This window comes from Sinocyclocheilus rhinocerous, unplaced genomic scaffold (genome assembly GCF_001515625.1).
Source record: "Sinocyclocheilus rhinocerous isolate Xijiao unplaced genomic scaffold, SAMN03320098_v1.1 scaffold3248, whole genome shotgun sequence".
In the NCBI taxonomy this organism is placed as follows: domain Eukaryota; kingdom Metazoa; phylum Chordata; class Actinopteri; order Cypriniformes; family Cyprinidae; genus Sinocyclocheilus; species Sinocyclocheilus rhinocerous.
This window is the reverse complement of record NW_015643563.1, coordinates 95,225-108,119: the sequence shown is the minus strand read 5'-3', so window position 1 is coordinate 108,119 and position 12,895 is coordinate 95,225. Positions and strand designations below refer to the sequence as shown.

General features: G+C 33.1%; 1 protein-coding gene across 1 annotated transcript in view; it reads left to right on the top strand.

The window, feature by feature from the left end:
* The window catches only part of slc1a7b (solute carrier family 1 member 7b), a gene marked incomplete at its 5' end in the record, with an annotated part of 64,526 nt that overhangs the window by 31,214 nt on the left and 20,417 nt on the right, over positions 1-12,895 (top strand). The window contains one exon of the mRNA XM_016574848.1: positions 7,782-7,997. Coding sequence (XP_016430334.1) covers positions 7,782-7,997 — 216 coding nt within the window. The remainder of the gene's footprint in view (positions 1-7,781; positions 7,998-12,895) is intronic.

Here is a 12,895-nt window from a genome sequence, read left to right as displayed (position 1 = left end):
TTAGTAGTAAATCTCCATCACAAAACCGTGCTTCACTGAAAGATACGCATGACAATCGCAGCTTCTGCCAAATCGCCTTTGCGATTTAATTTCGATTAATCGTGCAGCCCCACTGCTTAGAATACTATGAAATAGTTGCGTGCCTTATTCTGTGTAAGAAGCCACATCATCTCACAGAAGGATTTATTTCAAACACTTTATGTTATGAAGTGAGTTTGGAGTAAAAACATGTTATTAAATGTGGTATTTTCACGTGCTTTCAGATGGAGCTGCATTTACTACACAGAGCCGTAGCCGTAGAAGCTACGCAAACAGCTGTCATTATCGCGAACGATTTCTTCGATTTCATAATCGTACAATTATATCGTCTGTGATTTTTTTGCGTAGCTTGTCAGAGAACTATGGTTCTGTGTAGTAAATGCTGCTCCATCTGAAAGCAGGTGATGGAGATTTACTACTAATCACAGAACCGGCTTTACTGATAAGATGTGCATGACTATCGCATTCGATTAATCGTGCAGCCCTAGGTGGAATAATAAAAAAGGTCCACTTTTTGAAAACAATGAACCAAATACAAATTTGAAGACACAAATGTCCTTTTTCAGCTCAATTCAATTCAAGGCCTGATGTAAACAACAGTGAAAAATACCAAATCATTTTTCTTTGTTCTTTGATAATCTATATTATTTACACCAATCACGTCAACTATTCAACGCACAAAGCCTTACTATAGAGGCGCATATGATAAACCTTGCAAATGATCCTGTATATGAGAGTGTGACCTCCTTAACAATGAGAGGAGATGCACTGGAGCCATTGAAAACAATTTCAGAATCATTCCATTCATCTGTAGATCATGTGGGATTTGACACTGCAGTGAACCTCAGCTCAGCCGCTGCCTTGAATGACACATGTGAATGGTTTGTGCTGCATCTGTGTTGTTTGGCATTGATAAATGTAATCAAGTTCGATTGTACAACGATGAGATGCTTCTGTCACACTACCGAGATTCAATGAAAACTTAAGTTATTAAAACAGTTATATACCACAGTTATACCACAGGGAGTGTGCACATAAAAATGAGATCTGTAACATTTTTTTTTCATTCTCATGTTGATCTAAACTAGCTTTCCTCTGTGAAAGCAACACACAGAAACACTCAGAAATATCTGAAGACTATACGATGGTCAGTGTTTTCAACGCAATTGATGCTTTCAAGCAACCATAAGCCCATAAACCGATATTTAAGTCATTTTTCAATTAAAATCGTTGGTCGTTGAATCTGTGAGATGAACTTGAGTTTTGAGAACTGGGTCAAAGGTTTGATTGAAAAGATGTGACACAAAATAATTATTTATTCATGAATCATCTTCTCTCTTGAACTCTAATGAAGTCACAAGATATCGATTTTGGTGTGTTCCTCATACAAAGCAAATTCCGTGACATTCCGCGTTATACAGTAAATTCCGTTGACTGGATTCCGCAATTCCATCCGTGTTTTCCGCATCGCGGAAATCATAGGGCCATAGGCGTACCTTGTGGGAAGGTCCAAACTCCACCTCTGAGTCGCTGTCATCAGAATCCTGCGTGTTGCCAGATGTTGAGGGTCCTGAGGTGTGCACAAACCCATTTAGAGCGTCTGTAATGAACCAATTTCATGGCTTTGTTTTGATGAGGTTGACTTTGGAAAAAACATGTTCTGAAATTTCGAACTATTGTACATTATGGGATTATTGATCGTACATCGTACAGAGGTCAAAATTATCATACAAATACGATAATTATCGTACGTCTGGCAACACTGTTTTGCGTTGATACGCCGATCCGTAAACATCAAGCCATCACATTCATCCGCGCAAAATAGTGGCGCCGCAGCAGCACCACTCAGGTGACGCCCAAAACAATGTTCTTCCGCAATAAACATTTAATAATTTAATCTAACTGAGGGAAGACGACTTTTATTGCAAGTTAATGCTGTTAAACAGAGAGGGAAAAAATGCATTACAAAAAAATAAATAACTTCTAGCGTAGGCTATTCTCAAACTTGGACCTTATTATTGAAGTACAAATCCAAGCACCAGAAGCGGCCCACACTCTCTAAGTTTACTTTAATTGAAAAATATGCATTTTTATTCATTCAAAGGCTATAGTTGCAATAATATTTTAGTTCAAAACTTTAAGTGCCATTTAAAAAAAAAAATGCTTGATTGACTGACGTTTCATAGACCTTCAGTTGTTACGCTTTCAAATTTCATGCCATTTGTAATTTCACAGTATTTTCACCTCCTAAATTACACATGTGAAGTCACAATTCTATAATGGTACAATTTACTCAAACCAATGACATTTTTTTGTATGACATTAAATTTTTTTTTAGAATAATTGTACATAAATAGGTTAAGCAAAACAATTGTGATTATTAGTTTTGGTGGCAGGCTCCAATAAGTGTGATAATTTATGTGATAATATGTGACTCAGTAGCTCAGTAACTTTCTGCCTATTTTTATTCAAAACATGATCTAACAGGTAACAATTTTTTAATTATTTGATATTGTTTTGACCAACGTAAACAGTGTTTTGGGTAACGCATTGCAAGTACCGCGAGTTACATAATCAGATTACTTTTTTTTCAACTAAATTAAATACTTTTTCAAATAAGTAATGCAAGTTTCTTAGTTTTCCTATTTATTGACTGAGCTCTCCTGTCCTGTGTTGAGAGAAACTGGGAGTGAGGTGCAGAGGCAGGCCAAAAATATAACTTTTGAGTTTTTCGTTATTAAAAAAAACCGTAAGCAGGCCCAGCCCAGGTGACAAAAAGTAATGCAAAAATAACATAATGCATTACTTTCAATTATGAGTAAATAAGTAACGCAATTACTTTTTATGGAGTAATGCAATATTATAATGCATTACTTTTGCAAGTGACTTTCCCCAACACTGCCAGTCAATACACACACTATATCAATTTTGTTTATTTTTTGTTTAAAAAAAAGTGAAATAGAGTTCATAAAACAGTTTATAGAGAGGTAAATCAAGGCAGCTGTCCTGTTTCTCTTGCCATCTCTCCAGCCACACGCTTCATTTGAGTGTGTATGCAGATATTTGTGGAAGCTAAATCTCGGGTCACGTCACGCTGCTGATCTGGCTGTCAGGCGGCTCAGGGCTTCAGAGGGGATTTGTTGTTTTGGCGGCTCAGGGCTTCAGAAGGGATTTGTTGTTTTGAAGTCGACCCACTGAGGCGTACGATCAGCCGCTGACTGCGAGATGATGCTGATGAAGCTGCGTCGGCCAGGCTTTCTTCCCTCTCACAGTAAAAGAGGCTGTGTGCGTTACTCTCTGTGGAGATGTGTGGGATGTGACATTTACAGGAGACACGAAAGGCATCATTTTTGCCCTAAAAGTACATGTGAACGTCTTATCTTCCCCTAAATCCTTTTATCCATCAGAAACATGCAATTATATATAAAGATGCTATCAGTTATGCCATGCAAAGCCACAAGGTGTTTGCAAACACAAAGTATGTGTAATTAGAGCTGTCCAAGAAACTCAACTTTAATGGGTTATAATTGTTTTAGACCTTGAAAGTGCATCAAAACGTAGGCATTACATAACATTACTTACTACAAGTGCACAAACACTTCTAGCTATGCAAACTTTAATTCAGCCATTGTTTTGTTCAACAATGTACACGGCGATATGTGTGACATTCTTCACATTGCTGCAAGACTCACCTCCTACTTTTGCCATACCGAAGCAATTGTTTGAAGAGACTTAATAATGTCTGAACGTCACCTCATTTTGTACACTACATTTATTGTTTTATCTATTTGAATTTCAATTAATTTATTTTAAGTGTTTTGCTTTAAAAATTGCTTGCACAATGTTCCATTAAAATAAATGTCAGTCATTTTGACGTTATCATCTAATGCAGTGGTTCCCAACCCTGGTCCTGGAGGCACCCCAACACTGCACGTTTTGCATGTATCCTTAATCAAACACACCTGATTCAGGTCATCAGCTCATTAGTAGAGACTCCAAGACCTGAAATTGGTGTGTCAGAGAAAAGAGACATGCAAAATGAGCAGTGTTGGGGTGCCTCAAGGACCAGGGTTGGGAACCACTGATCTAATGCACTGACATTCATGCATTGTGAAGTGCATTTTTTGGCACTACAGTGTTTTGTGCATCCATTCTTTGAGATTATGATGCTAGTTCAACATATGCTTCATATTTCTGATGATGATTGTTTCCTCTCCACTGATAAAGGTCAGCGAGGGTCTAAAGTCACACTGACAACAGGAGCGGATAAAGAGACAGAGAAATAGATTTGCTATTTCCTTAATAAATCCATCAGCACGCAAGTCCAGATTGAAACGTCACTGCGGCTAGATACAGATTACCCACAATGCTCATCAGGGTCACAACCTTGAACAAGAGGATGGACTGCATGCAAACATGCCCATTTACACTGACCTGACATCAGCAGTGCCATGTTAGCATCAGAATGAGAAGGTCATGGAAACCGCTATGGAAGCTTATTTTCTGCCATGGAATAAAAATTAAAAATGTTAATTGTGACTTTTTTTCTAGCAATTCTGCGATAAAAAGTCAGAATTGCATATTTTTATTTTTTGAGAACAAAGCTCAGAATTATGAGAATTGTTCTGTTACATCTCACAAATCTAACCTTTTTTTCCCCTAGGAATTTTGAGAAGTGTTTCTGCCAAGGAATAAAACAAATAAAAACATTTTATCTAACAATTATGACTTTTTCCCCAACAGTCTTCAATTACTTATATATAGATGAATATTTTGTTTTGAATTTTAAACTAGATTGTTTTTATACTTAATAACAATAGTTCTATATTATTTTGTACTGTAATTTCTGATTGACTTGCACTACAATAATTAAGATTTTTTTTTTAATGTTTTTGAAAGAAGTCTCTTATGCTCACCAAGTCTGCACTTATTTGATGCCAAATAAAAACAGTAATATTGTGAAATATTATTACAATAAAAAAAACTGCTTTCTTTTTTAAATATATTGTAAAATGCAATTTAATCATGTGATGGAAGTTGAATTTTCAGCATCATTACTTCAGCCTTCAGTGTCACATGATCCTTCAAAAATCATTCTAATGTGCTGATTTGCTGCTCAAGAAACATTTTGTTTTATTAATGTTGACAAGAGTTGTGCTACTCCATATTTTTGTGGAAACGAATATTTTTTTTTCAGGATTTTTTGATGAATGTAAAGTTCAAGAACAGCATTTCTTTGAAATATAAATATTTTGTAATACAGAAGTTTTACTGTCACTTTTGAGTAATTTAATGCATCCTTGCTGAACAAAATTACTCCGTTCTCAGTAAATTACTCCTCAGTAAATGTCCCCCCGAACTCTGAATGGCATTAAATAAATGCAGCCTTGGTGAACATAAGAGACTTTATTCAAAAACATTCGAAATATTCCAAACTTTTTATCAATAGTAATGTGCACATCACTCACAGTGATTCATGGGATGAGAAGTTCATTCCTTTCATAAAAGACATCTTGTAACTTTGTCTTTACTTCTGATTGTCAGATACTTTGTGCTTTAAATCAAAGTTTGTAATGCAGCATTTTTTTCTCAGAGCTGGTTGGTTTTGCTTATGGCTTTGATTTACTGAAGGATTAATTTGTAAAACATGTACAGAACCAAGGCCATAAAAAAGTGGATATACAGCATTGAAATAGTGTTTTAGTTATGATTTTACCAGCTATTGCACATCAGAGATTTTAGGTAAATTGCTCTTTTGTTTGCATGTGTCTGACACAAACACTTGACTGCAGCTGCAATGCACAAAAAACACAACAACAGAAAACTGGTGTCTATTTAGGATTGTCCCATCCCTGCTATCCACATTCATTTATACCTCTATATTCTTACTGTATGACAACTATTGACTCATGAGACTATTTTAATAATTGTAAGCAATGCAGGACAAAAAGTTGTATTAAAATGAGTTGGCAGTCCTGAGGTTTGAAAGAGCGTCCTCTGGTCACGCAAAAGTCAAGATGTTGCTATTTCTTATAAAATGTAGATATTAAAAGAGAGACCAGAATATTCATTTCACTTTCTCTTCACAGTTCACCATCCGCATCTGTGACTGTACGTATCAAAACATTACTGTACTCAAAATCATCAAACCTGAAGCCATTCAGTGCAGGAAAAGGAAATCATGTGAATGAGAAAAAGCGATATATTTCATTAATATGTAATCTGTGGCTGATGGAGCAGCTGTTTAGAGGGCACCTTCTCTCTCTCACGTTAATCTGGCAGCTTTTGTGTGGATGACTGACTGACTGCTCGTGTTGTAGTGAGATATTTAACTCTGTTCCCAACGTTCCGCTTTTTGTAGGCGCTTTGATCACAGGAATAAATTACATTTTAACATATATTCAAATAGGAAACACACATATTTGAAATTTGAATGACATTTCACAATATTACTGTTCAACTGTATTGATCTAATAAATGCCTTGGTGAGCACAGGACTTCTTTCAAATAAGCTAATAATATATAATAATGATAGACTTTATATGCAGAAAGCCTATTAAATGCTAATAAAGTGTCTACTTTATTGTTTAAAAGAAAATAAAATGTCAAAATATGGGTGAAATGATGTCCCATTGTCATTTAGCAAAACAGATATATTTATGTAAAAACGAAACATACTTATTCTGACCTGTGCTTATTAAAATATATATAAGCAATAAGGTACGAGAGGCTGTGCTGTTCTGTGAATAAGTCAGGGCTAAAGGGCGTTGTTAGGCATGACGCAAAGCGTGACTTATTTATTTTTTTTATTAACCGCTTTTATAAAATGGTTACCACACAACAAATTATATTAAATCCCAAAAAATCATGTATTGAATAATGATAGACTTTATATGCAGAAAGCCTATTAAATGCTAATAAAGTGTCTACTTTATTGTTTAAAAGAAAATAAAATGTCAAAATATGGGTGAAATGATGTCCCATTGTCATTTAGCAAAACAGATATATTTATGTAAAAACGAAACATACTTATTCTGACCTGTGCTTATTAAAATATATATAAGCAATAAGGTACGAGAGGCTGTGCTGTTCTGTGAATAAGTCAGGGCTAAAGGGCGTTGTTAGGCATGACGCAAAGCGTGACTTATTTATTTTTTTATTTTATTAACCGCTTTTATAAAATGGTTATCACACAACAAATTATATTAAATCCCAAAAAATCATGTATTGATATGCTACTTTTTTTGAAGCAAGTTCGTTAAATGCTGATCAATCAGAACTGAGGACTGAAACGAACCATTTTATAAAAAAAGAATAAGTGATCATACTAAATTTTATTATATTTTAATTAAAAAAATTTTTTACATATGGGTAAAACCTAGGGATAGTTGCAAAGATTGGTAAAGATTTACAATTACATTTAATGGGTTTTGGGGGACTGCACTGTGATCCTTAAATCTCTTTACAAGAGTCTTTTAATATCATCTAATGCTTCTTGTTTAAATATTCCTGACTGGATTTTTTATTTTTTTTTGTATGTGATCTATTATTACACTGAATGACATTTTTTCCCCTTTAAATCATTGTCAAAAATTGATGATAGTCATAATTTCTTTGCTCAGATATGATAAAATTAAGCAGAACACATTCAAATGTATGGAGAAAAAAAACAACACTTAAAGCTAATTGTATTAAACCTCTATTGTTTTGACACGAACATGCCTCTTTCTGCTCTCCGTCAGTCTGATGTCAGGTCTGGCTGCGCTGGATGCCAAGTGCTCCAGTCGGCTGGGTCTCATCACCGTCTCTTACTACCTGTGGACCACATTCCTGGCTGTGGTGGTGGGAATCGTCATGGTGTTAATCATCCATCCGGGCGGTATGGCACAGAAAGAGGACTCTGAGGACAGCGGGAAACCCATCATGAGCTCCGCCGACGCTCTCCTGGATCTCATACGGTCAGACGGTCCTCATCGTGCTCCTACAGACAACACCGAGAGAAAACAGAGACACGGGTTAAAGGGATAGTTCACACAAAAATGAGAAATTAGAAGTGTTTGCTCACCCTCGTGCTACATACAGGGTGATTATAGTTAACTAAAACTAAAACCAATTAGAAAATAAACAAATAAATACATTAATTAATTAATTAACTTGAAATACAGAAAACTTTACCCGAAATAAACTAAAACATATAAAATCTTAAAATTATTTTTATTTTAGCTAATCGCTAAAGCAACATTTCTCACTTCCGTTTAGTCTAAATTTAAGTATTTAAACGAATACTAAATAAACTAGAAAATAACAGTCAATAAAAACCATCAACATATTTATAAAAAAATAAATAAAAAAATATAAAAACAAAACGTCATTAAAATCTAAAAACAAAATCTAATTTAAAATGTTAAGAAAAATTCAAATATCTCAATACCACTAAAATAAAAACATTTTAAATTTAAAAACAAATTTTAATTTCATTATCAAATTTTATACACAATGATTATTCAAAGTGGTCAAATAGGTATTAGAAATAATTCTAATCAAATCAGGCGTATAAGAAAATAAATAGCAATAAATGTAAAGCAATTATGTTTCTAATAATGATACATTTTAAAAGCAAATAAGAATTAAAAAGATCAAAATACATAAATAAAGTCAAGTTCAAAATATTAAAGAAACTGTAATAGCTTCTCAGTGAATCTAAAATAAAACATAAAATTTAATCAGATTTCATACTCAATGGTTATTCAAGGGGGTTTAAATGGTTATTAAAAATAATCATAATCAAAACAGATGTATAAGAAAAAAATTAACAATAAATGTAAAGAAATGTATATTTCAAATTCAAAATAGGAACAAAAACTATTATAGTATCTCAGTGATTTTAAAATGTCATACTCAATGGTTATTCAAAGCGGTTCAAATGGTTATTAAAAAATCATAATCAAAACAGATATTTTAATAATTGTAAGCAATGCAGGACAAAAAGTTGTATTAAAATGAGTTGGCAGTCCTGAGGTTTGAAAGAGCGTCCTCTGGTCACGCAAAAGTCAAGATGTTGCTATTTCTTATAAAATGTAGATATTAAAAGAGAGACCAGAATATTCATTTCACTTTCTCTTCACAGTTCACCATCCGCATCTGTGACTGTACGTATCAAAACATTACTGTACTCAAAATCATCAAACCTGAAGCCATTCAGTGCAGGAAAAGGAAATCATGTGAATGAGAAAAAGCGATATATTTCATTAATATGTAATCTGTGGCTGATGGAGCAGCTGTTTAGAGGGCACCTTCTCTCTCTCACGTTAATCTGGCAGCTTTTGTGTGGATGACTGACTGACTGCTCGTGTTGTAGTGAGATATTTAACTCTGTTCCCAACGTCCCGCTTTTTGTAGGCGCTTTGATCACAGGAATAAATTACATTTTAACATATATTCAAATAGGAAACACACATATTTGAAATTTGAATGACATTTCACAATATTACTGTTCAACTGTATTGATCTAATAAATGCCTTGGCGAGCACAGGACTTCTTTCAAAAAAACGAATAATATATAATAATGATAGACTTTATATGCAGAAAGCCTATTAAATGCTAATAAAGTGTCTACTTTATTGTTTAAAAGAAAATAAAATGTCAAAATATGGGTGAAATGATGTCCCATTGTCATTTAGCAAAACAGATATATTTATGTAAAAACGAAACATACTTATTCTGACCTGTGCTTATTAAAATATATATAAGCAATAAGGTACGAGAGGCTGTGCTGTTCTGTGAATAAGTCAGGGCTAAAGGGCGTTGTTAGGCATGACGCAAAGCGTGACTTATTTATTTTTTTTATTAACCGCTTTTATAAAATGGTTATCACACAACAAATTATATTAAATCCCAAAAAATCATGTATTGATATGCTACTTTTTTTGAAGCAAGTTCGTTAAATGCTGATCAATCAGAACTGAGGACTGAAACGAACCATTTTATAAAAAAAGAATAAGTGATCATACTAAATTTTATTATATTTTAATTAAAAAAATTTTTTACATATGGGTAAAACCTAGGGATAGTTGCAAAGATTGGTAAAGATTTACAATTACATTTAATGAGTTTTGGGGGACTGCACTGTGATCCTTAAATCTCTTTACAAGAGTCTTTTAATATCATCTAATGATTCTTGTTTAAATATTTTTTTTGGTATGTGAGCAATTATTACACTGAATGACATTTTTTCCCTTTAAATCATTGTCAAAAATTGATGATAGTCATAATTTCTTTGCTCAGGTATGATATGATTAAGCAGGACACATTCAAATGTATGGAGAAAAAAAACTACACTTAAAGCTAATTGTGTTAAACCTCTATTGTTTTGACACGAACATGCCTTTTTCTGCTCTCCGTCAGTCTGATGTCAGGTCTGGCTGCGCTGGATGCCAAGTGCTCCAGTCGGCTGGGTCTCATCACCGTCTCTTACTACCTGTGGACCACATTCCTGGCCGTGGTGGTGGGAATCGTCATGGTGTTAATCATCCATCCGGGCGGTATGGCACAGAAAGAGGACTCTGAGGACAGCGGGAAACCCATCATGAGCTCCGCCGACGCTCTCCTGGATCTCATACGGTCAGACGGTCCTCATCGTGCTCCTACAGACAACACCGAGAGAAAACAGAGACACGGGTTAAAGGGATAGTTCACACAAAAATGAGAAATTAGAAGTGTTTGCTCACCCTCGTGCTACATACAGGGTGATTATAGTTAACTAAAACTAAAACCAATTAGAAAATAAACAAATAAATACATTAATTAATTAATTAACTTGAAATACAGAAAACTTTACCCGAAATAAACTAAAACATATAAAATCTTAAAATTATTTTTATTTTAGCTAATTGCTAAAGCAACATTTCTCACTTCCGTTTAGTCTAAATTTAAGTATTTAAACGAATACTAAATAAACTAGAAAATAACAGTCAATAAAAACCATCAACATATTTATAAAAAAATAAATAAAAAAATATAAAAACAAAACGTCATTAAAATCTAAAAACAAAATCTAATTTAAAATGTTAAGAAAAATTCAAATATCTCAATAACACTAAAATAAAAACATTTTAAATTTAAAAACAAATTTTAATTTCATTATCAAATTTTATACAATGATTATTCAAAGTGGTCAAATAGGTATTAGAAATAATTCTAATCAAATCAGGCGTATAAGAAAATAAATAGCAATAAATGTAAAGCAATTATGTTTCTAATAATGATACATTTTAAAAGCAAATAAGAATTAAAAAGATCAAAATACATAAATAAAGTCAAGTTCAAAATATTAAAGAAACTAATAGCTTCTCAGTGAATCTAAAATAAAACATAAAATTTAATCAGATTTCATACTCAATGGTTATTCAAGGGGGTTTAAATGGTTATTAAAAATAATCATAATCAAAACAGATGTATAAGAAAAAAATTAACAATAAATGTAAAGAAATGTATATTTCAAATTCAAAATAGGAACAAAAACTATAATAGTATCTCAGTGATTTTAAAATGTCATAATGGTTATTCAAAGCGGTTCAAATGGTTATTAAAAAATCATAATCAAAACAGATATATAAGAAAAAATAACAATAAACAAAAATATATCTATATTTCGATTCAAAACATTAACATCAACTATAATAGTATCTCAATGACACAAAAATAAAACTGGTTTCAACATCTGTGGTTCACAAAAGGAGTTTTGGAAGTGAGCCAATCAACACAGCTCATGATATTAAAGCATCTTTCTCATTATAAATAACACCTGCCAATAAAAACAGAATTTGATTTATGAATTACTATCAACTATTGGGCTGGTCAGTTATTAATCACAATGAACCATCATCACGGATACAATCACCAGCCAACCTGATTGTGCTCAGATTGAAGATATTGCAGTCATCATGACTTGTTTGAGAGCACTTAAGCATCTAAAATCAGTCACAAACATTACACTGCATCAGCTGAAGGTCAATTCATTAGAAACTCAATTGGTGTTTATGTGGTCAAAGCCATTTAAAAACTCTCAATACAGTCCAAAGCCTCATGTGGTCTGATGGCAGGATTATTCAGTTGAATCTAATTTATTTATTTTTTTAATGAAAATGACTAATAAAAATGCATTGCAAGGGTTAGGGTTAGGTACCACATAACAAGTGCTTATATTGAAGGCCACTTATCACATGAATCTCCAATTCTATGTAAAGCCTGTGTTAGTTAGCAACTGTAACCAAGGGGCGGAGCTTTTTGCAGCCTTGTTACAATTATCAAGAAAATTAAAAAGAAAATTAGACTTTTGTCTTCACACTCAATGCTTGAGAGGTAAGCATGGATAGAGAAGAATCTGTGCAGGAAATAAAAAATAATAAATAAAATAAAATAAAATTTAATTTAATTTAATTTAATTTAATTTGCACATTTCTTACACAAAGGCAACTCAAAGTGATTTAAATAAAAAGTATTTAAATAATCAAAAAAGATGTATAAGAAAAACTTTTTACAATAAAAAATAAACTGATTGAAAATTGAACAAATAATAGAAGGAAAGAATATGATAACATGATACAGTACAATCACAATGAAATATATATTCGTGAAATTTTGGATTTTGGAGTGAACATTTTCAGAGAAATGGCATGTAACACATTTTCATAAAAAGTACGTTAGAGACTCCGATATTCAATAGCACATTAATTGCAGGTTACTTGGGAAACAATATGTCCGGATGTTCGCGAACAAAATACTCAATGAGGAAAGGAAAGGAAAGGAAAGGAAAGGAGAGGAAAGGAAAGGAGAGGCAGAGAAATGACAGGAAGG